This window comes from Ostrea edulis, chromosome 9 (genome assembly GCF_947568905.1).
Source record: "Ostrea edulis chromosome 9, xbOstEdul1.1, whole genome shotgun sequence".
In the NCBI taxonomy this organism is placed as follows: Eukaryota; Metazoa; Mollusca; class Bivalvia; order Ostreida; family Ostreidae; genus Ostrea; species Ostrea edulis.
Genome location: NC_079172.1, coordinates 27,844,697 through 27,869,701, shown reverse-complemented (window position 1 = coordinate 27,869,701; position 25,005 = coordinate 27,844,697). Strand labels below are relative to the sequence as shown.

Genomic DNA, 25,005 nt, shown 5'->3' with positions numbered 1-25,005 from the left:
TTGGCACGCTGTTTTTGGTTAAAATAGCTCTAAAACGGATTTCAAACATTTAGGTTGAGCATCACTGAAGAGACATTATTTGTCGAAATGCGCATCTGGTGCATCAAAATTGGTACCGTATAAGTTTTACATATATATATATATAGATAGATAGATAGATAGATAGATAATACTAAAAATACTAAATGTATAGCTTCTGAAGATTTGAAATGAAAGCGCTAAAGCTTTACTAAACGTCTTCGTGTTTCATTCTTATTTTTTACATATATATATATATTCTGTGCTTTATATTAATTATTTATTCACTTAGGGCAGTTATGTTCATTTAAGAGTTCATTGCTATTTCTGTGCTTTATATAGAATATTTCGAATACAGTGTGTATCTTGTATGATCCTCTTAAATGTACGTTAAATAACTGTATCACATTTCCATTCTCAATGACCGTGTAGCGTGTGACAGCGTGGCGAGAATTCCATCGTCATCGAAAGCAAGTTTTTTAGACTTGCCTAGATGGTCGATCGATCTAGCGCGCTGGCTACATGCTGCTAGATTTGGTTCCGCAGGTCGTGAGTTCAACCCCAGGTAGGGTCGGAAGTGGGTATCCACATAAAGTGAAATTTTCTGTGCTTTATATATATATATATATATATATATATATATATATATATTCTGATGTTTAGTAACAAATGTAGTTTTTAAATGACACCTTAGATATTCATTGCAATGTAAATTAGTTTCAGCCTGGCCTAAATTTAACCAAGTTCTTCAAGAGGGAACGTATATAAGCCACTTACCATAAGCAAGATACAAAAGTGACTGTTTTAGTCACATCATCATTTGCTCAATCCTCGTACTTAAACCTTAATATTTTGCAATCATGAAAGGCGAAGAATCATGCTTTTCGAAAGTAAGTTTAAAATTATCACAACCCCTTCCCATAGCTAGACTTATATATTGTTTATACCAAGTCATTGCTGATTCAAAGGAAATATCAGCAATGCAGTGAACCATTCTTTGATAAAACCTGGAAATATCTTCTTTTTTTTTTTTTAGCATACATGTATGTTTGAAAGCATATTCTTTATTCAGTTTTACACTTTATGACTGCCGTCATGCCTTGGAACAGACAGCACATACAAGTTCTCGCCCGTTTACGTAAGGTGGACATTTCAATGAGCCACATCTTGCCTCCACTAGATAGAAAAGATAACCGTTATGATTCGAATGACCACCAGCTATGGTATCAGGGTTCCTATCCACACACTTGTAAGTCGTGGCAGCAGCATGTCCAGCATTCCCCGCCATTAGATATCCATCGTATTCCAATTTCCAACCTTTGTAACACGTTTTCCTTGCTTTAGCAATGAAACAAACATAGATTATGAAAACTACATGTATATTGTATGTTTAATATATATATATATATATATATATATATATATATATATATATATATATATATAAAAGCACTAAAGTTCCAACAACACCCGATACCTCAAAGTGTCGGATCCACAACATGGATACAAGGTCAAATACAAAAAATTATACAAAGCACTAAAATGACCAACGACACGAACAACGAGATTGTCAAATTTTCGGGACCTTCAGGACAAACGAAAACAATTACATAATGTGGTCAATATCAACAGAGCATAATAACAAAAACTACATATAAATACATCTAGCACTACAACTACACTAATCTACAAACGTATTTACAACGCAGACTACATGTTTTTGGTCTTTAGGCTTGCCAATCAATGTTAAAAGAGGAGCAAATTAGGACATGCTTTATTCGTCCAAAGAGCTGATCCAAAATGTCCGAATAGAAAAACAATAAACTTAATTAATCTCAAGTGGAACGAGTTAACCCAATTACGTTGACAAATAGTAAAGCTAAATCGTACCCAGAGAGATTCTATTTTAACAATGCATAATTTATAAAAGATAATAATAAGTAACAAATACAAAAAAATAAATAAATAAATAATAAATAAATGAAAATAAGCTATGTAAACGAAGTAAGAGATGAACAAAGTTTGAATAAGTTAACAAAATGGACCAACTCCAAACAAAAACAAAGAATAGGCAGCCCAGGAAATTGAATCAACATCAGACATTCCCGTACTGATCATGTCTAGGGTGGATGTGTAAAAAAAAAAAAAAAAAAAAAAAAAAAAAAAAAAAACACATAGAATCACGGAAACTGATAAATGGGTTTTACATGTAAGCAATCGGTTATGAAGTTCAAAAAAATTAAAAAAGATTGTAAACAGAATTGGAAAAAAAATGTGTGTTCAAATATATATATATATATAAATATATATATATATATATATATATATATATAAGTAGCGTTTTAGGGGCATAACAAAGCTTCCTTTAATAGGGGAAGTCGTTGTGGCCGAGTGGACTTACGCACTGGTTTGACAATCTTGCTAGGCGGTGGGTGCCGTACGTCGCTGGTTCGACCCCGGGCTGGGGCGAACATTTTCAGTACCTAGTTGTGATTATTTAGTGCTTTATATATATATATATATATATATATATATATATATATATGTGTGTGTATGTGTGTGTGTGTGTGTGAAAGGCAAAGATAACGAACAGTGATCAATCGTATAACTCTTATAAGCAATACAGAATAAAGAGTTGGGCAAACACGGATTCCTGAAGGTGTGATCAGTTGCCTAGGAGGAAATGCCATATCCTGTCGACCGGTCACACCCGCCGTGAGCCATATATCTTGATGAAGTAAATGGAGTTACCCGTAGTTAATTTACATTAATATTTATCAAATTGTGATGTTTAAAATATTAGAAATTGCATGAAAAGATTCATGCGTACCTGGGAACACTCTTAGAACAGATCGATTATTGACCAGGCAGACAGCGCAAGGTACATCATGTTCATAGAGACTGCTCAGGTAATCCGTGGTTTGGTACTCTGCTCCATATACATAAGCTCTACCGCCGTCAGCCCCATTTTTGAACCGGCCCCACTCAGGATCTCTTGGTAAACAAAGGGGCTCAACAGCCGCTCCCGAGTAGGTATAATGTGATCCACCAGTGTATCCTGTCATAGGAAGATCATTTTTACTGGTGAGTATTCCTTCATTACAAAATCCAGTTCCTCTTATCTACATCTACACTTACCAGAAAGAACCAGCTCGGCATTCGAGGGACATGACTTCTTCCCCCATCTTGTATAGACAACGCTCTTGTTTATTCTACCTGTATTGGACAAAGACAATTAATATCCTCAGTAATGGATAACTTATGACTGGGTTCAGTGGATATTTCAATACTATTTAGTAGAGGAAATCGTTATAACAAAGCTCATTAAAGCGAAGCTATTAGAATGGGTTTAACAAAAGAAATTAAACAGAATAGTGATAACTCTTTTATGCCTTTAAAGATAGTCAATGCTTTCTCTAAACTATGTTTATAATACAATGTAGTTAATAGGTTACAATGCAATCAATCACATGATTCCGGGCCTTCCCGGCAAGTCCATCCCTTCTATAAGCGCAACAATTGGATTTAATACATTACACGTGGTATTTTCGAGTTAGCTGGAAAGGTCCAAAATGTGAGAATACGCTTATGAAAATGAAAAATAAAATTTCGATGTTTTATCAAATGTTTTAGAAATGAAGTTTTGTTGTTTCCTCTACATGCACATGCATATAGATGATATCGACATACTCATAACGATGTCGTATCGATATCGACAATTTCTATTCGGAATGTGTTGAATTAATAGTCTTAGTACACACAGTATAATGTCTGTCTACGATGTCGATATCGTCAATATCGACCTTCTCTCAACGATATCGTATTGATATCGACAATATTTTAAATGTGTTTGAATTAATATTCTTAGTACACACAGCATAATGTCTGCCTACAATGTCGATATCGTCGATATCGACATTCTTGCAACTGTATCGTATCAACATCGACATTTTCTATTTCAAATGTGTATGAACTGATAGTCTTAGTTTACACAGAATCATATCTGTCTACGATGTCAATATCGACATTCTCACAACGATATCGTATCGAAATCGACAATTTCTATTTTAAATGTGTTTGAATTAATAGTAATAGTCTACACATCATAATGCAAACACTACGCTAAGCAAACCGATCGTGACTCGATATAGACACGATCCCGTCGATATCAACGATATTGACAGGAAGATAAATTAAACCTATTTTAGTCCCCATACAACAATTAGGAAAACGATCATGGTTCAATATCGACACGATATTGTCGATATCAGCAATGTCGACAGAAAAAGAAATCATATCTATTTAAATTCTAACACTGCGTTTAAAACGATCGTGATTCGATATCAACGCGATATCGTCGATATCGACAGAAAGAGAAATATAAAGACAAAAAGCTGTTATATATATAAACATGCGTGTAATAAAGTATTTATCAAGTTAGTAAAAAACCGTGTTATCATTAATGTGAAGTATGGGCATTCTAGGTAGGGGAGCACATTTAATTTTATTATTTATTTCTTAATGAAAGTACGGAGTTATCTAAAGATTTGTTTAAAAGTAAAGCCATTTTTAATTTTTAGTTGTTTAGGTGATTAAAATTTGATTCTTTGCTCACATTGCATCACAGTTGAGTACATAATGAAATTCATCTCCAATTGTAAATATGTATATAGCAGACCTTAATCACCTATTCCTGATTACAATGGAAACCTTACGTTAAAAATAAACAACTGCTTATATGGTACACATTTCTTTGAGCTGCTATTTATCAAATTGAAATTACTGGCATGTGATTGTCATTGTTCATGATCCTTCTTTTATTTGGTGAAATTGTGCTCCACGTGCCGTGAAACAATTTACCGACGAGTGATGGGAATAACACGGGTGTTTATATACAGGATTTTGAGAATTTGGGCGTTTCATAACGTTTGCAGGAAAGTTTACATACGTATATGTACCGAAAAGACAAACGTATCATTAAACAACAATTACAAGAATTGAATGATTTATAGCTAATTTCTAAATAATGAATGGGGTGGGGGGGGGGGGGGGGGCATGCATGCTGGTCAAGCGAAAAGGTTTTTTGGGTGAATCATTTCGGAAATTATTTCTTTGTTTTATCACACGGACGTATACGGTGGCATCGACGGAGGTACAGGTGACATCCGCAGAGAAGCGCGGTGGTATCCACGGAGATCCTCCGTGGACTTCAATGTCTAGCTCGCGCGGAAAAAATAGGACTTCAAAGGTGCCAACAATTTTAAAGGTTCACCGTGTTGGGGGCAAATTTGTTCCACTGCGTTGCGTGGAACACACATAGAACTCGTATCATGTACTGTATACTTAATGTTGCTGTTTTATTTCAATTATATGATGGATTTATGTCTCACGTTTAGCCTAAACAAAATCGATTTCTTCTTTAAACTCTGGGATGAAGTATATTTTTCTGATCACTTAAATCAAATAGATGCATAAAAATCATCATAGAATGTGTGAAATAAAAAATAATTCATGTATGCTTGTATGTTGATAAACCTTTTTTCTCAACATCAGCTTTCATTTGTTTCTTGAATGTATTCATAGATCGTTCCATGGAATTTTTGAAACTTTCAAACTGCTGCTTCAAAGCTCCAATCTGATGATCTCCAAGAGCTGACGACAGTTGTCCAGACAGGAAGCCATGCAAGATGTCTTTACAGCTTCCGGTTTCTCTATTAGTTTGAGAAATATGGACCATCAGCAGGAAGGTTAGTAAACGCATCATCTTAGATGTAATCTAACACTGAGGGGGATAAAAATAAGTACAAGCATTACCATCATATAATAATCCAAATTGTAAAGAATTCAGAATGGCTTGAACGATGAAATTTAAAAGTATTTGAATACACATTCAATTTTCATGATTCACTGTAAGACGTCGATGCTATGTGTGAGAGGAAATGAAAGATTACAAGATTAAGAGTAGGTCATACACGGACCCCTAGACAAGCAAGAAGGGGAGGGGGCAATTACCTAGTATGAATATGTAGTAGTGCATTTGTAATGTTATCAACTGCAGGATTTTCTTGATAACAATTAAAATCTGTAAATTATTTTTGCTTTCATTTTCTCTGGTCAAAGATCTATATGCATTATGAAAGAATTTGTTGTTTTTCATCACGTTTGATCAAATCACTTTGCAAATAAGATGAAACTGTTTGTATTCTAATTTGTAAAATCTAACATTTGACTTTCTGAATGCACCATTACAATGGGGTGTTACGTGAAAAGTCAGAGGAACCGTACGAGCTTCTATTTTGATCAATATCTTCTAACTGGAACCCTTTTCTTAATTTACCATGCTTTCTTCAAACATGTTTATATTATGAAGAGGCTGTTTACGATAGAACCATGCAAATGGCTATTGATGGACATGTGTCGGAATTTCATGAAACTTGGTATATATGCTTTAGATAACATAACTTGAACGTAAAAATAATTATTTTCATTCCACTTGATCGGTAACCATGGAAACGAGAGACACTTGGTTTTCCCCATTTCTATATTTAGATCTATTAAAAAAAATCAGACAATGTACTCTTCTTTTTGGTTTAATGCAAAACCCATGTTTTGCAATTTAATGATACCTATTTCATGATATTGCAGAGACAGATAGGAATTAATAACACATAAACCATCAAAATTTAATACACAGTGCAATAAAATATCAAAGTTTTAAAATGAGAGAAATGCTGAAATTTTACCTAATTTCACCTATTTGCACTGAAACAGGTATAGTTACCCAAAAAACCCTTCATGTACTGCCCCAACGTCAGTAAGTTAACCAGATCAAAGTGTTTCAGTTGAATTTATTATGATAACACAATGATGTTGATGGTAAAAAGCTGTAAAAGATACAAAAAGTTCAATTACAATTGATGTCCAAACATGCATTCCATAAATAGACACACAACATAATTAAAGAATGAATTATGGCACAAACTGTTTTCCATAGTTTTAAATTTTGAACAAGGCCACATTCTAATTTACTAGCAATTCCAAAATTTATACTATTGTCCTTGATTACAGTGCAGAACACAATACCAAACTCATAGAAAATAATTATTGCATCACATAACTATTCATTTTACAAAATGATAGCAAACGTTCAATATGTGAAACACGTGGTACATCGTACATTCAGCACGGTCACTTAATAGTCCACCTAGATAAGCTACTACATACAAAATGTACAATACAAACTTTCCAGTTAATACTATACTATGACTAGATAAAACAGAATATTCAAATACTTACACTGTGATGGGCCACAATTTGCGATATTGAACACGAGGTCAGAAAAACGTGTAACCAAAAAATATGGCGGTTCATAACTAAACAATATCCAAAGAGAGATAACTCAATATAAGAGAAGTCAAAAGATAACTCTTGCCGGGACGGCACACTCCTCGCCTGATGTTATTTGACATCACTTCTAAATTGCTATTTCAACTACACAGTCACAGTCGTAAAATGTGAAGATACATGTAAGAATTGAGTTGGCCTAATCGTCAGACAACAAAAGCACAACTTCGGTCACAGGACGCGTGAACACCGATGATCCACCTTCACGATACACTACTCGGACCTCTACCTTCCTAACCTTGCCATCACTACTAGGGAAGACTTTGGTGATGATACCCATTGGCCAATAGTTGCGTGCAACTGAATTGTCTCTCATCAGAACCACATCTCCCTCTGAAAGGTTACGCCGATCGTATTTCCATTTTCGATAACTCTGTAGAGTGTCTAGGTATTGTGATTTCCATCTTCTCCAGAACACTTCAGCGAGGTGTTGGACACGTTTCCATTGTGCACGGTACATGTTCTTCTCATCTACTGTTGGCAAACTGATACTCGTCATGGCTGGTTTTTGAGTAAGCATCATGGATGGACTCAAAGGTAGAGGGTTTTCAGGGTCGGTCGATAACGATACGAGAGGTCGTGAGTTCACTACTGCAGATGCCTCTGCAAGAAATGTTGTAAGAACCTCATGTGTCAAGGAACCAGGGAGTATCTCTGATAGCATTGCATCAAGAATCCTTCTCGTTACCCCAATCAAGCGCTCCCACACACCTCCCATGTGGGAGGAATGTGGTGGGTTGAATAGCCAAGTTGTTCCATTGTTATACAAGAAGTTCTTCACAGGTCCATCTTCCACGTTTATGGTATCGATTTGGAGATCTTCTGTTGCACCCACAAAATTTGTTCCCCTATCCGAACGAACTTGTACAACCTTGCCACGGATGGCAACGAAACGCTTGAATGCATTAATAAATGCAGATGAACTCATGTCTTCTACCACCTCGATATGGATACCTCTAGTTGCCAGACAGGTAAAGAGTATGGCCCAACGTTTTGCACGTGCAGCTCCACCTCTTGTTCTCCGAGTGACCACTTCCCAAGGACCGAAAGTGTCAAGGCCTACATAAGTGAACGGAGGGCTTGGCTCTACACGTTCGGGTGGCAGATCAGCCATCTTCTGGTGCTCCATCTGTCCACGTAGTTTCCTACACTTAACGCACTTATGGATGACAGACGAGATCAAACGTTTGCCTCCAATGATCCAAAACCCGGCGTTTCGTATAGTTCCAGAGGTTATGTGTCTACCCTGATGTTTGGCAAGAGAATGGAAATGTCTGACAAGAAGCAGAGCGATGTGATGTCGGCCTGGAATGATGACTGGGTTTCTGACATCGCGAGGAATCTTGCTCCTGTTCAACCTTCCTCCAACTCTCAGTACGCCTTCGTCGTCAAGGAAAACATCAAGAGACAGTAAGGTACTTGACTTCAGTAAAGGTTCGCCATGAACTAGAGATTCATATTCTTCAAAGTAAAACTCTCGTTGAACTGCCTTGATGATCATCAACTCTGCTTGCTGAAAGGCATCAACAGTTTTGGATTTGGAACACACATGCCACCCCGCACAATCACTGTTGCGATGGAATGACTCTGCAATGTGTTTCAGCAAAGAGAAAGTCTCTGTGAGATTCTTCCAAGTTGAGAATCTAGAGAATCTGTCAGATCCCAATGACGGAGCGGTCACACATGTTTTATTGGAGATGACAACTGATCTCACTTCCTTGTCGTTGTCCGGGTCAATGCTTTCAAATGTTTCATTGATGGGTTGGGTTTGTTCTATAAGATAAGCTGGTCCTTTTATCCAAGCGCTATCTTTCAAGTCTTGTGCTGGTAAAGCACGAGTAGCCTGATCTGCAGGATTCCTTTCCGTTGGAACAAATGACCACTGGACCGGTTTAGTCATTTTCTGAATGAATGACACACGATTGGTTACGTAAGTGTAAAATCGTCTTGATGTGTTGTAAATGTATCCAAGGACCACACGACTGTCAGAATACATACTGAATTCATCAATCGGAATCGAAAGGTGATCTGAGATGGAACAAGCTAGTTCCACAGCCAATACCGCTGCACACAATTCCAGTCGCGGAATTGTGTGTCCATGAGGTGGAGCGAGTTTTCCTCTTCCCATGACGAAACCGACGTTGCATTCATCTTTCTGAGAAGTTGTCTTCAGGTAGCCAACTGCGGCAATTGCAAGTTCAGACGCATCACAGAAGATATGAACCGATTTCTCTTTACAGTTTGACAGGGAACCAGGTAGGTATGTACGTGGTATTTTGATATCCTCTAGATGAACTAATGACTCCTTCCAGCGTTTCCAGTCACCCATCTGTTCTGCTGGTAACGTTTCATCCCAGTCGACCGCGCCACATACCAGGTGTCTCAGGAGACTCTTTCCTTCAAGCACAACAGGAGCAAGAAACCCAATGGGGTCGAATATGCTGTTTATCGTAGACAATACTCCTCTTTTCGTGTAAGGTTTGTCTCCCGTAGCGACTTGAAAGAAAAATACATCAGATTCCAAGTTCCAGTTGAGTCCTAGACTACGTTGGTTCGGAAGAGAGTCCTTTCCAAATTCAAGTTCCTTCATACCTTTAGCTAAATCATCTGCTGGAAAGGCGTTCAGCACGTCTTTGTGGTTAGAGGCTATCTTATGTAATCGCAAGTTGCCTTGTGACTGGAGAGCTTGTTGTGTTCGCTTCATCAGGTCAATAGCTTGTGGGACAGTAGGAAGAGATAACAGACCATCATCGACGTAGAAATTGTTCTCTACAAAGTCAGTTACATCCTTCCCAAATTCTGGCTCAGCAACTGCTGCTGTCTTGCGAAGACCATAAGTGGCAATTGACGGTGACGGGCTATTTCCGAACACATGAACCGTCATTCTGAATTCTATCATTGTTCTGTTTGGATCATTCTCTTCATACCAAAAGAACCTTAGGAAGTTTCGATGATCCTCGCGTACCTTAAAGCAGTAAAACATCTGCTGGATGTCGCCCATGATTGCAACTGATTCCTTGCGAAATCTCAACAAGACTCCTAGCAGACTATTGGTAAGATCTGGCCCAGTTAGAAGAACATCATTTAAAGATAATCCTCCATATTTAGCTGAAGAGTCAAACACGGCTCGTAGTTGATCAGGCTTTTTGGGGTGATATATGCCAAATATGGGAAGAAACCAACATTCTTCTTGTTCTGATATTGGTGGTGCAACCTCTGCATGGCCATTTTTCAAGATTCCGTCCATGAATGCAAGAAAATGTTCTTTCTTAATTGGATTTTTCTGAAGATTGACATCTAATGCATTGGCTCTTCTAAGAGCGAGTGATCTGTTGTTCGGAAGTTTCAATCGTTGTTGGCGAAAGGGTAGAGGGGCAACCCAGTTTCCAGTGTTGTCCTTCTGAAGGCTTTCGTGCATGATTTGAAGGAATTCACGATCATCTACAGACATGCCTGGTTTTTCATCGTCCTTTGTCCTCTGAAAAACATTCTTGCCAAAGTCTTCATTGTTAAGATGTGTTGCTGCGTTTCTGTTGCTGAAACCATAATGTCGGTTAGAATCCTCACAAATCCTGAACTCATTTGTACAGGGAGGAAATAATGATACACGACCGGATCCTAGTAAGTGGGTTTTGTATGTGTTGACCACTGCTGGCGCATGAGTCTTGCCTAAACAAGTTTCACCTATTATGGCCCACCCAAGATGAAGTTTCTGTGCGTAAGGTTGGTTACCATAACCAATGCGTTGATCAAGGACATGGTGAGCCTGGATAATGTCTCTTCCCAGGAGCAAAATAATGTCCGCATCATGATCGAGTGGAGGAATGAATCTTGCTACATCACGAAGATGGCTGTAATGCAACGCAATGTCCTGTGTGGGAATCTCATCGCGTACATTTGGAACCTGACTGCATTCGATCAAAGTCGGTAGATTCATCTTACAGCTACTGTCGTATGACTCAACAACAAAACCTTCTGCTTTCCTTCCCGATGTCTGAATAGTTCCACCACATGATGAGAGCATGTATGAAGTAGAGTAACTCTGTATGTTAAACAGCTCAAAGAACTCGGGACTGACAAGAGAACGGTTCGATTGATCATCGATGACTGCATACATCAGTTTTGCATGCTGGGGTTGTTCTTTTGGGAATACTCGAACAAGTAAGGTTTTAGCACAAGACTTGCCACCAAAGTTCCTTCCACAAATTTCAGTGCAAGCAACTTTCACATCTGAAGTTTCCTTAGAGTCATGCTTCTCCCCGCCATCATGCCTTCGTTCTAATCGGTTCTTTGCGGCATGACAATGGAGTGCTGTGGGATGAGATGTACTGTCACATTCGTCACACTTCACAGGGACTGAACAGTCTCTTTGTTTATGTGATCGTGATTCACAACATCTAAAACAAATGTTTTTGTCCTTTAAGAACTTCCTTCTTTCTTCCAGGGATTTCATCGCGAAGCCCTTGCATTTATTAAGGGAGTGAAATGTATTGTGCAAGGGACATTTTCTTTCCTCTTTGTCTTCCTCCGCCCGAGATATATCCGTTTTCTTGGAAGAAACATGTAAATTCCTTTCACGTACACGTTTGCCATGCTGTTGACTGTCTATTTTAGATTCCATAAAGTAAGTGAATGATGGGTTGTTCTTTGTGCGACTCTGCTCCCGAATAAAGTCTGCGAAGACTGTAAAAGGTGGGAATGATACACAATGATCCTTCATGTATTTCACCGCTACATTTGTCCACTTTTCCTGGAGGCTGAATGGAAGCTTTCTCACTATAGGAATCACACCCGTAGAGCTATCGAAATAAGCCAACAAACAAGAGTATCTGCTATCTTCCTTGGCTGCATTTATCTCGTCGATGATGTCAGACAGATCATATAAACGATGGATGTCCTTAGAAGTGATAGTAGGAAATGTATCTAGCTTTGACTTCAGTGTTGCTTCCATCATCTCAGGGCATCCATATCTTTCTTCTAGTCGAGTCCAGCATCTTGTAAGTGCGCGAGCTGGATTGTTCGAGTTGGCAGCCTTGATGCTCAGCATGTGCTGCTGAGATAAGGGACCCGTCCATTTAACAAGAAGATCAACTTCCTCTGCTGGAGTGACTTTGAGATCAAACATGATAGATTTGAAGCTATTCTTCCATGTAGGATAGAATTCTGGCTTGTCATTAAAGTGGATCAGACGCGAAAAGAGCAATTCCTTTTTTAACAGAAATTGTGTGAAATCTGTTGCAAGACACTGAGAAGCAGTCTGACCCGAAGGTGTTTGCACAAAATCTGGCGGTGGAGTTCGTGAGTATACAGGCACATTTGATTCTTGAGCAAGTTGAGCATTGCTGATGGGCATTGGAGGATGAAGAGGTGTATTTCGAAACAAATGTGGTTCATTTGAAGCTACTGTGGTGTGCATATTCATCGGAAATGGTTGAATGTTTTCATAACAGCCTAATGGGCGGCTTGTGCTCTCAACATATTCTCTAGTACGCTTCATAGAGTTTTCTTGCCCGAGATTATATAAATCATCCTGTGTCGAACTATGTTGTCGATTGTCTAAATCACTTTGTGTTGAACTACGTTGTTCTCCTTCTTCGAGGAAACTTGCTTCTGCATCTAAAACTGCAGCTTCTCGTTTAACGCTTAGCAAATCCATTTCTGCACTTATCTCTGCTGTTTGCTTTAGTGTTATTGCACGTTGAAACTCGAGTTCTGCTTGTTTTTTCTTTAGCTGTGCTTCGTCTTCTGCAAATTGTATAGAGACCTTTAGAGCTTCAGCCTTGGCTCGCTTTACTGTGGCAGAAGAAATTTGGCTAATCCGCGAATTTCTAGAAGTTCTCGAGCGCCTAGAAGACACAGTAGACAAGGTGTCTTGCTTATTCTGAATTAGCATGCATAATCTTTTCATGGCAGAGTCAACTTGCACTCTGTAATTTCGTAAAGTCACATTGAAGTGATTTCTCTTTTCTTCACAAACATCGGAGTTGTGACGGTTTAGGAATTCCATATAAGAATGGCACTCGTTCTCCAACTGTTCCACATGTTTTGAAATGTCCTGCTTCAGGAATAGAAGTGCATTTAAATCATTAGGTGTCTTATCTACACCTTTGAGGTTAATATCAACAACAGTCCATACTTTCTCTATCCGCTGTGTATATTTCTCAACAGCTTGTTCAAACTGTTCGAGACCTTTTTCAGTAAGAACGACTTTGCGTAGAGATGTCTCTTCTTCGTCCACAGTGTCGTGAAGCATGTCGGTAGGTTTCTCTTTACTCATTTCGATGTTCAGATCACATTAGACGATGACCGAGGATGTCCGTGTCTGTAGTGACGACTTTCACAAAAGGCTTGATGTAGTCTTTTTACTGTACTGCCCCAACGTCAGTAAGTTAACCAGATCAAAGTGTTTCAGTTGAATTTATTATGATAACACAATGATGTTGATGGTAAAAAGCTGTAAAAGATACAAAAAGTTCAATTACAATTGATGTCCAAACATGCATTCCATAAATAGACACACAACATAATTAAAGAATGAATTATGGCACAAACTGTTTTCCATAGTTTTAAATTTTGAACAAGGCCACATTCTAATTTACTAGCAATTCCAAAATTTATACTATTGTCCTTGATTACAGTGCAGAACACAATACCAAACTCATAGAAAATAATTATTGCATCACATAACTATTCATTTTACAAAATGATAGCAAACGTTCAATATGTGAAACACGTGGTACATCGTACATTCAGCACGGTCACTTAATAGTCCACCTAGATAAGCTACTACATACAAAATGTACAATACAAACTTTCCAGTTAATACTATACTATGACTAGATAAAACAGAATATTCAAATACTTACACTGTGATGGGCCACAATTTGCGATATTGAACACGAGGTCAGAAAAACGTGTAACCAAAAAATATGGCGGTTCATAACTAAACAATATCCAAAGAGAGATAACTCAATATAAGAGAAGTCAAAAGATAACTCTTGCCGGGACGGCACACTTCAATAGACATCATATTTGATACATGTGTAGAACCTATCAATTTCTAATATATGTTAAAGGGAATTTGGTTGCAAATGAAATTTAGTGGTATATTGGCGGGGGGGGGGGGGGTTATGCAAGAAAAAAAGGGGGTGGGGTAATAATGTTGGTTGTGTAGTGTTAAAATCTTCAGATAACGTAATAATATCATTGCACATGCCATGCATGAGCATTAATGAAGGGTGAAAATAATTGTTTGTTGTACTTTGACCCAATATTGAAGGGAGAGGGGTTATTTTGAAAAAATCTTCCACCATTACCTTCCACCAATAAATAGTAAATTTATTGTAGTCATATACAAGAATCGTGTATTCAAAGCGTTTTTGCTTTCTATCAAATTCAGCAGGCAATTACAACATATGATATATCTCTCATGTTTTAAATTCACTCTGCATATACATGATCATGTAGTTTTATTGTAAGTAAAGCCATAAAGGATGGTTGGGGGGGGGGGGGTATTCCACTGCAAGTCAGGTAATGTCAAAAATTCATGAACGTCACATACAAGATCATGAAAGACACATTCATTATAAACATACAGATTTAATCATTGCAATTCTTTTTTTTTCTTTTCTTTTGTTTATTTTGTTTTGTTTTTGTTTTTGTTGTTGTTGTTGTTGTTGCAACTTTCAACTGAAACTATTGGCAAAAATATCCCATAGAAGAATATTCAATTTTTCTGTACATTTATTTAAAAAAAAATGAAACAAAAGTGTGAGTTTTAGGAAATCTGACATCTAGAAAATCCTGAGAGATGTAAAATAACCTCCAAGCAGTAGATATTTATTTCAACCTAAAGAATTAAATAACCTGAATAAAAAATTAAAACATTTTTCCTTAACCACTTATGAGTTCAGTCATAGATAATATATATTGGATAATAATTGGCTACATTCAATTTGCAACAATATCACTGATGACATTCTGGAGGTCTTCGTCATTTTGTGGACACTCCCCATTTTTCACCATGTCAATACAAGGAAAGTAATTGTTTGGTTCCTTGGAAAGCAGGGGTATGGCTGTCTTACTTCAGAACACATCTGCAAAATAACAAAACAATTCTTATTATTGCATGAGTTTGCCTCTTCTCAGGACCCCCCCCCCCCCCCCGGTCATATAGAAAACCCAGACATATTAGCATCACACGTGTTTTGAACGTTAAATAACCAGAAAAGTTTTTAGTTTTATGGCCACGTTTAACCATAAATTACAATTTCAGCAACTCATCCTTTGGTATTAAAATCCTCCTTGCAATTTGTTCACTGTTTTTATTACACAATAATATGCATATGCACCTCTTTTAATCATTAAATTTCAATTTAGAGATCGAGATAAAGATTTTCATTTCATTGTGAGAATTTTCTATCTCAAATGAGTATGCACTGATATACTCTTTGTGATGTAATAAAATTAAAAACTTGACAATTGATTGATTTATAGATGGTGTTTTATTTTCTAGTGTTCACATAAAAAACAATATTTCATGGGTCAAGTTGTCTAAACAAGGGGTAGGTTGTCTAACCACGGGGTTAAGTTGCTTAAACATGGCTTGCCTGAAGCATAAAACTCAAAGTAACACAAAATGTGAAACACTAATGGCAACAAAGAACAATAAACAAGGTAAAAAAATTTGATACGAAAAGAGAGGTCCTGTTACAAGGATTATTAATATGAAATATGACAGCCTATCATTCACCCAGTTTTAAAATTTGGGTCAAATTCCAAATTTAAGGTCACAAGGTCAAAAACTTTAGCAAAAAAAGTAACTTCTACAGGGGGGAAAAATCGGTGCAATTGCCAAAATTATGTTTTTGAGCATGAAAGTAGGAAATGATATTTCAACTAGAGTACTGTTTTCAAGCCCTTCCAAGTTTTTAAATCTATTCAACTTTTTCAAAAATAAGGAGGGTGATCGCTTATTATATTCAAGCAACCTGAAATTTGCCTTATTGTTTATGTAAGCACTCTTTAGTTCTAAGTCACTTTCTGTCTGATGTTAGATGACCTGTAATAAGTGTTTACAGTTAACATTTTAGTGGTATCTATATATTGGCTGAAGGAAAACGGGTCAAAAGCCTATATATATTGTGGTATATACTATGCAAACTTGAAAAAAGGTGTGCATTATATTTGGCAAAATACGGTAACTGATTTTGGAAATGATCAAAAAAAAGTTTAGGGTCGGTTACAAAAACTAGGGACGGTCGGGTAACCGGAACCACACATATTCTTTAATTTGGCCTGTTCACTGTAGGGCTCTTGACTATAGGCAAGGTTTTGATTAAAACAAATATCTTATGTACTCTTAAGTTTATTTTTTTTATTTGTCTACATAGATATTTATACAATACTACATATACATATGGTATATGCTACATCTATAATGTGAACTTGTTGTCTTACATAAAACAAAATTTTATTTATCGAAATCACAGGAAAGTTTCAAAGTGATTAGAAGCATTCCACATTACCTAAACCTACATTTATATTAAGTGTGCAATAAACATGATACAATGTAAATAACAGAATCATTAATAAAATCTTACTTCTATCTGATTTTCAATTCATTAATCACAGATCTCGCAAATATCTCCATAGACTCATACATAAATATTTAATGTCATTTGATTTTATTCCAAAATTGATTTTTAAAATTATCTTGATTCCAATATGCACTGCTAAATAAATTTTCTGTTTATAGAACAAACAAAAAAACAAAAACAAGCTAGTAGTGAAACTACAGTTACATTAATGTTAATGCACACCCCCTCCCTTCAATCATTTCTATTATCATTTTCTTTAAAAGTTAAAAAATGTCTAAAAACTACAATATAAATTGCTCTTACATAAGTCATTCTCCAGAAAAATCCTGGACTTGAATTTGTACTTTATTTGTTTGACTTAATTCAGTTTTCATCTATAATTCTATCAACTTACATGTGTATATATGTTAGTTGTTAACCTAGAAGGTGTCACTTAAATTCCTATTGGATTTTATTCAGACATTTGTTTGCATCATACCTTTCAACTCTTTCTTTACATCTGTCTTAATCTGGACCCAACTTTTGTGTTTCTCAATGTATTGCCTTGTCTGCAAACACCAAACACATATATTAAAATTTCATTGTATTTCCTAAATATGTTGTAACAGTATTTTAATCTAGAAAATTGTGCATTGAGGAAATTGATATCTTAAAAATTTCAAATAGAAGTAAAATTTTTAAAATTTCATCAATGAGTATTTATGCATAAGTGCATATTTCAGTATCTGTTAGTGCAGGAAGATAAAAAAAAGTTAACTTACCAGAATCAATGGCAGCTTGAACAATGTGGCAGATCTATCGGCTTTGGAGTCACGGAGTCACCCCCCCCCTTTCACATCTGAGTTAGATTTGTCATGTAATGGGTGACAACATGTTGTTCTTTATTCAATGTCAATGTCCATGACTGGCATAGGCATGATGATGTCTGTTAAGTCTAGATCATATTCATAGTTGATGCACATCAACCGTGCAGTGCAGTGAACAATGATTCTGGAATTCACACAATTTCTGATGGACATTTAAAAATTTCAACTGTGCTGAAGTATACTTCTTGCAATCCTGATGTAAATAAACTTCCTCTTTCCTTGAAATTTTCACCAAGGCTATAAATTTATCTTCCATCACTTTCCACCCATTCCATGTTGTTGTCATCTGCCTTATGAATCATTCTTCCCTACCTTCTTCCCATGAGAGTTCCACAAAGGGAGATAATTTTTTGATAAAATTTCCGAATTTTATACCCCAAAGAAATTACTTTCTATTTATTTGCAACCAAATTCCCATTTAGTAGTGATAATTTCTGCATAAATCTGTGTTTTAAACCATGAAACTATTTATTTTAAGCGTTTCTTGGGGTTTTATGACTCACTAAAAATAGCATTTAATTTGAAAGTTACATAAACTTACTAGTTCAAACACTACACGACTTAAATCTGGAGAATGAATTTTAAAGTCATGTTCACCAATTCAAAGATACCGTTCGAATAGACTATGCGGAACTGAAATTATATGTGATTTTTCTGCTTTTGATATTTTAATGACTTGCTGAAATTACCCCATTTATGCATGAAATTGATGTGTATATTGTGCTAAAAATAGAACGGCCCATTAGGTGTTAGTTCGGGGGGTACTCATCGATTTTGCCACAAAATATGATATAACTAGTAAAATACTTTTGAAATATCATAAAAAGCTCTGAAAATTTGACAACACCTTCCATAATAATTTTTTGATTTTGCATGGTTCTATCGTAGACAGCCTCTTAAGAAATATCGAAGCGTTTAAATGCAAGGTGAAGATAACGAACAGTGATCAATCTCATAACTCCTACAAGCAATACAAAATAGATACTTGGGCAAACACGGACCCCTGGACACACCAGAGGTGGGATCAGGTGCCTAGGAGGAGTAACCATCCATTTGCAGGGTTTCATCCAGGAATTGCGTAATGGGGTGCGACTTTATGAGGCAGGGGTTCTATGGTGTAGCCCCTGATGGGGACCCAAGGGACGAAGTCTTCGGAACCTTCTGAATTTTACAGATTTTATATGGCTTGAAATATGTCTGCTATCTGGTCATTTTTACTATTTTCTGTTATTTTGAGAAGGTGAAATCCTAAAAATGACGCAAATTGTGAGGTTTTTTTTTAAAGAACGTAAGTTTTCCCAATAAAAGTATGTCAATAATTCAAAAGAATTTGTCTTTTATTTCCCGAAGATTAGAAGAAATTATTGCTTCTTTTAGCCTTTACATTTTCTGAACAAGAGACCATGATTTACCATAAATTTGAAAATCTTAAATCCGCTACTGATTTGTGTTAAATTTCAGTAAATGCAGCAATAATCAGTCAATTTATGTCAACTTGTTGAAAACTTCAATAAGAAAGTAGAGAACTCGAAACTATGCGGAAACAACTGTTGGACAAAATCGTGAATTGAGATCACTGACAGATTCTAAAACTATGTCAATTTCTGAAGAAAAAATGCTTTCAATTACTCTTTTAAATGTGCATTATTAACTCATATGGGGATCTTTCAGTTATAGAATAAATTCTATCCTAGATCATTTGATATAAAAAATTCAATCTCGTTTCATAAAGGGTCAGTAAATAGGAGAAAATATTGAGTTTGTGTATGATAAAAGGCGAAGATAATGAACAGTGATCAATCTCATAACTCCTATAAGCAATACAAAATAAAGAGTTGGGCAAATACGGACTCCTGGATATACCTGGTGGGATCAGGTGTCTAGAAGGATTAAGCATCCCTGTTGATAGGTCACATTCGCCGTGAGTCATATATCTTGATCAGGTAAACGGAGTTATCCGTAGTCAGAATCAATGTGCTAAGAACGGCCTAACATTCGATATGAAACACGTCAGACATCAATTGACCTAATGATAGGTTGTATTGGGAAACTAGGTCGTTATAACGACCATAGAATTCGCAAAATGCTGGTTTAAAACGATACTTTTGAAACCCCTTCACCATCAGCTTGTTTGTCAGTGACCTGCCTCGATTTAAAACTGACCATATGCAGAGCAATCTCTTGTGTATCGAATAAATTGAGAGAGATAAACACCATATACAGGTAATAATGGAGTAATGCTACATATATAGGGGAAGTTGACAATGGAGAAGTTGAAATTATCCCGTCAGTCATATAGGTGGGCTATTGGTTTGCCGATAATACCTACTTTCAATAAAAGATCTAAGTATGAAGCAGAAGTGGAGGACTTTGTGCTGTCAATTTTATTTCGAGTTAACGGGGATATATCGAATCAACATATGTGTGACAAATATTATTGTTGATTTATTCTCTTTCACAGAATCAAGCAACATACCAATATTACTTGTGCTCATAGATTTTAGAAGGCGTTTGACGCCATATCTTAGAATTGATAAAGTGTTTGATTATTCTGGTTTTGTGTCAGTGGTCTATCTCGATTTAAAAACAGACCATACACAACACAAGTCCCTGTGTATCGATTCGGTTAAGAGACATAAAATGATAATGAATATTGTAGCATAAATAATTGTATAAAAAGCTGAGGATGGAGAAGCTGAAGTCATGCCGTTTGTGAATCGTTAGTTTGTCGTTAACGTCTATCTTCAATAAGATACCCAACTCTAGAGTAGATATAGAAAACTATCTGGTGTCTTTTATTATGAGTTCACTAGTATCGACATATGAGTCAAAATGATTATTATTAATAGATATTAAAACGTCGTATGAGAATCCGGGTTAGAATAGCTCCTCAGTACCCCTTGCTTGTCGTAAGAGGCGACTAAATGGGGCGGTCCTCCGGATGAGACCGCAAAAACCGAGGTCCCATATCACAGCAGATTTGGCACGATATATTCCCTCCCTGCTCAATAGCCATAAGCGCCGAGCATAGGCCTAAATTTTGCAGCCCTTCGCCCGCAGTGATGACGTCTCCATATGAGTGAAATATTCTCGAGAGGGACGTTAAACAATATTTAATCAATCAATAAAACATCGTCGATTTCAAATGTCGAGTTCAAGGTCATAGTATGATATGTTTCTCATGTAGAGTCTTTGATTTGAAATTAATTTCGCGTTTTCGAAATATAAAGTCAGGTCAGCTGATAAAGAAGCACAACTCGTGCCCGTGGAAATTCCAATAGACTGTTGGAAGATCTGATCACCAAAGACTAAGAAGATATTGGCAAATGGAAACTCTATCATAATTTCTATCAACTGCGTAGAATCAGAGTGGTGTTTAACAAAGTAATATTTGAATGACTGATCACTGGATAGGAATATTTCATATTTCCATTTTTATTGAAGAAAAAATTGTCTATGATGTCAAAAAGTTTAGTCTTTAATCTATCGTGAGGAATGGTCGAGTAAAATGTTGAAAAGTAAAATGTTTTGATTTTGTTGATTTGAGAAAAGTTTTGTGATTTCAAATTTACTAAATGTTCTTTAAAATATTTTAGAATCCACATTTGATTTACACCACTTTTGGCATACATGTATATGTATGTCGTGGCATAATACGTATAAAATTTCTCCTTCATATCTAGAACCTCTAGTCGATCTACATGTACCAATGCGTGTTTTTGTGATGTTTAGTAATCTAGTATAGGTACAGAACAGTAACTAATATCCATTCGTCCCATTCACTGGGATATTGAATGCGTTTAAAAATGAAGCATGGTTTTAAAGAATGTCATCTTTTAAAAGGTAAATAGGAGTATAAGTAGGTTTGAGAAATGTGGAATTAATGCCAAGTTCGGTTAAAATACAATTGTAATAATGAGCCTTACAAACAAAGACAATGTTGTTACAAGCTTTGTTCGTTGGAATCAAAGCATAATTTGTGAGCATGATGTCATTCGGCAAAGTAATCATATCTCGCGGTGATGTCTATACTGCAAGATGCACTAAGAAACCTTTAAACTTGCACGCTGCAATATCACAAATGAAATTATTTTATGAAACACACAAATATATAGCATATAAGATTGGTGAAAAGAAAAAAAATTGATACTCAATGGAACAGATGGAACTTAATATTTACTTAAAACATGCATCTCTCTTTTTTTCTCTTTCTTACTATCTCTCTCCATGCACATAATGATAATTATATATGACTTGTTGTATTCATGTACTTTATTATGTGTACAAAAACCAATAAAAAAATATCTCGCGGTGAAATTATACATTTAGAGTTCTTCATATAAAGTTTTGTATATTGACCTTGACTTTAGTACGGATGTTTGATGATTTCATATGGAAACGCTTCGTTACTGTAGAAAGGATATAATTCCAACTCATGGGACTGACATTAGAATCCCCACTCAGTATACAGGTATACTACGAACTAATCAATCTAACACCAGCGACTGAAGCCGTTCGTTTGAAACAGAAGCACAGTTGTTTATAGCAAACACCTAAACTACTATTCATAAGAGAGAATAATTAATTGGCTGGTCGTGAATACATTTCTTATTGCTGTACTTTCTAGAAATATTTAATTTATAATAAATAAATAAGATTCCACTCACGCCTGTTGTTATTTCCGACAACATATGAAGAAAAACAAACAATTTCCAGGTACCTACAACAGATATTCACAAAACAATATGACAATCTGTTTATCGTCGCTACGCTTCCAAAATTTTGTAACTCGGAATATATGCAAACTCCTTTTCTTTCCAATTTAGAATTAACATTGCAATATCCATATTCTCTCAAAACAGCGAATGTCTACTCCAATGAGAAGTCTAAACATTCGCATGTGACAAAACCTCGGGTATGAATAAGTAACGTCATTTCTTCTATAAAACATCGTATGTAAAAAAAAAAAAAACCCCACAAGAACTCCAACAAGCTTGCATGAGAATGCATGGCACTTGAAGTAAATGTATCGCGTCATTTTATTCTTTCTTTAACAAACCAAAGACGTTGATGGAAAGGTGAAGATAACAAAGAGTGACCAATTCCATAGCTCCTAAAACGAATACAATTTTAGAGCAGGGTAAACACAGGCTACTGGACATACCAGAAGTGAGATCAGATGCCTAGGAGTATTCATAACACGCTAATGTTGACAATTGCATAGCAAAATGAACGGTCAAGCTTGAAAGGATATAATAAAACTTTCAATGTTTATCTTGGATGTCTATCTTCGTAATATCACATGAAAATCCTTATTGAAATGAAGACGGTTTTGATTTTTTCTAGTTTCAATACTGTATTTTATTGGTTAGAAAGTTCTCGTAGATCAATTTGAGATACGACAATTAAATCATTAATTCCGCATGAAATGTATTAGACTTCCGACAATTTGAAAGATAAATTACTGTTATTTAAAGGGAAAATGGTATAAAAACTATACAATATCAATGGTACATACTATTTAATTTTTCGTCAGCAGGTTTAGAGTTGACTCCGAACGCTATATGTACTTTTTATTTATACTTAAGCTATATGACATCAACAAATAACGAAAAAAAAAATTAAGGAACTTTTTTGTAAAATTCTGTTTTGAAAATATTAGATTCGGAGGAATAGCCCCAGTTTAATGTTTTAAATGTCACCGTTTTGTTATTAAGTCACAATATCTTTATATTCAAATAATTACTAAGGAATGCGTTATAGTTGATGATGCCAACGGAAATGCGTGGGTGGTATGCGTAATAGACCTATTCTACTTGAATTGTACGATTAATCTTCTAAAACGTGTGAAGGAATCAGAGTTTGTTTAAAAATATCTTTTTGACATAAGTGAATGTTGACGATGCTTTTGGACGGGAGAATACGACTCTAATTGTATAAGAATTGAAATCAAAAGAAGGACACATTCTGTTTAACTCTTACATGTATGCATAACAAAGAAAGGGTATTTTTCCTGAACAGATAACTTCTTTTTTTTTTTGTGTTTCTTTTTTCGAAAAAACACCCTCCTTCATCAATGGTTATTGAACGACGGAATGGGCATTTTTCCAGAACGAACAACCTTTATATGTCGGTTTTTTTGCAAACAACTCCTTTTGGACGACATCGTTATATTGAATTCACGATTTAATTCAAATTTCACCCAACTGTAAATTTTCCTATTTTAGGGGGACAATTACCTTTACGACTAGCACTGAACAAAAACCAACGAAAACAGAAAAAAGATAACCTGCACAATTTCTTATCATAACAAAAGCTGCCGAACAGTTCCGTGTGATAAAAAACAATAACTTGGAAACTGATCAAGAATTACAGATTTTTTTAAAATCTCCATTGCTCAAATATACAATATAGCTCTGTTTTATAAAACAAAATTAGGATGTCATCATATCACAAATTAGGATGTTTTACGTACATCTACAAAATTCATCACAATTTCAAAAATGATATTACAGTAACTTACCTGGTTAAGATATGATGCCCTTGCTGAACGGATGCATGCAACTACGAATTTAAATATGTTTCTGAAAAATGGGTGGTGATTTTTTGGAAAGCTGTTACCAAACACAAAGTGTTCCTGAAGAGATCTTGAAAACATTTTTTCCGCAATACAGTATGAAATATGGGTGGTGAGTAACTCGGAATATGTTACAAAATATATAGTCCTACTGGAAAAATTTTGATTCTGCGATAAGATATTTGTGCCATTTTCACCTAGTAGAAAAATGGAAATAAATCGTTTGTACGAATTATTGAATCGTAGAAACTATTTAGAAAGTCTTTTCTACGATTTCGTAAATTGTACAGACGATGTAAGCTTTTTGTACGATTTAATAAATCGTTTGTACGATTGAGAAAGGTTATTTGTACGATTTAGTATAGGGCATGGTGGCAAGAAATAAAGTGACTGTATCCGGTGTTAATGACCCGCTTTTATTAGAATGTGTAATTTTGCTTAGAAATAGGCCTTGTAATGAAGGAAATAACTATTTATAGGAAATATATAATGTTAATTCAAGAATTTATTGGCTCATCGTTACATTTATCTAAAATACCTT

The 25,005-nt window shown here is 35.8% G+C and overlaps 2 protein-coding genes across 2 annotated transcripts; both read right to left on the bottom strand.

The window, feature by feature from the left end:
• Positions 1–1,055: 1,055 nt before the first annotated feature.
• Positions 1,056–24,436, bottom strand: LOC130050320 (uncharacterized). The gene is made up of 6 exons (XM_056150040.1): positions 24,411–24,436; positions 22,555–22,607; positions 5,554–5,800; positions 3,157–3,234; positions 2,849–3,076; positions 1,056–1,356 (listed from the first exon to the last, which is right to left on the bottom strand). The coding sequence occupies exons 3-6, from the start codon at positions 5,780–5,782 to the stop codon at positions 1,112–1,114; spliced, it is 780 nt and encodes a 259-aa protein (XP_056006015.1). The 5' UTR covers positions 5,783–5,800; positions 22,555–22,607; positions 24,411–24,436; the 3' UTR covers positions 1,056–1,111.
• On the bottom strand, positions 6,852–13,699 carry LOC130050498 (uncharacterized). Its single transcript, XM_056150694.1, has 2 exons — positions 7,315–13,699; positions 6,852–6,902 (listed from the first exon to the last, which is right to left on the bottom strand). Exon 1 carries the CDS (start codon positions 13,697–13,699, stop codon positions 7,562–7,564), a length of 6,138 nt encoding a protein of 2,045 aa, XP_056006669.1. The 3' UTR covers positions 6,852–6,902; positions 7,315–7,561.
• Positions 24,437–25,005: the final 569 nt, after the last annotated feature.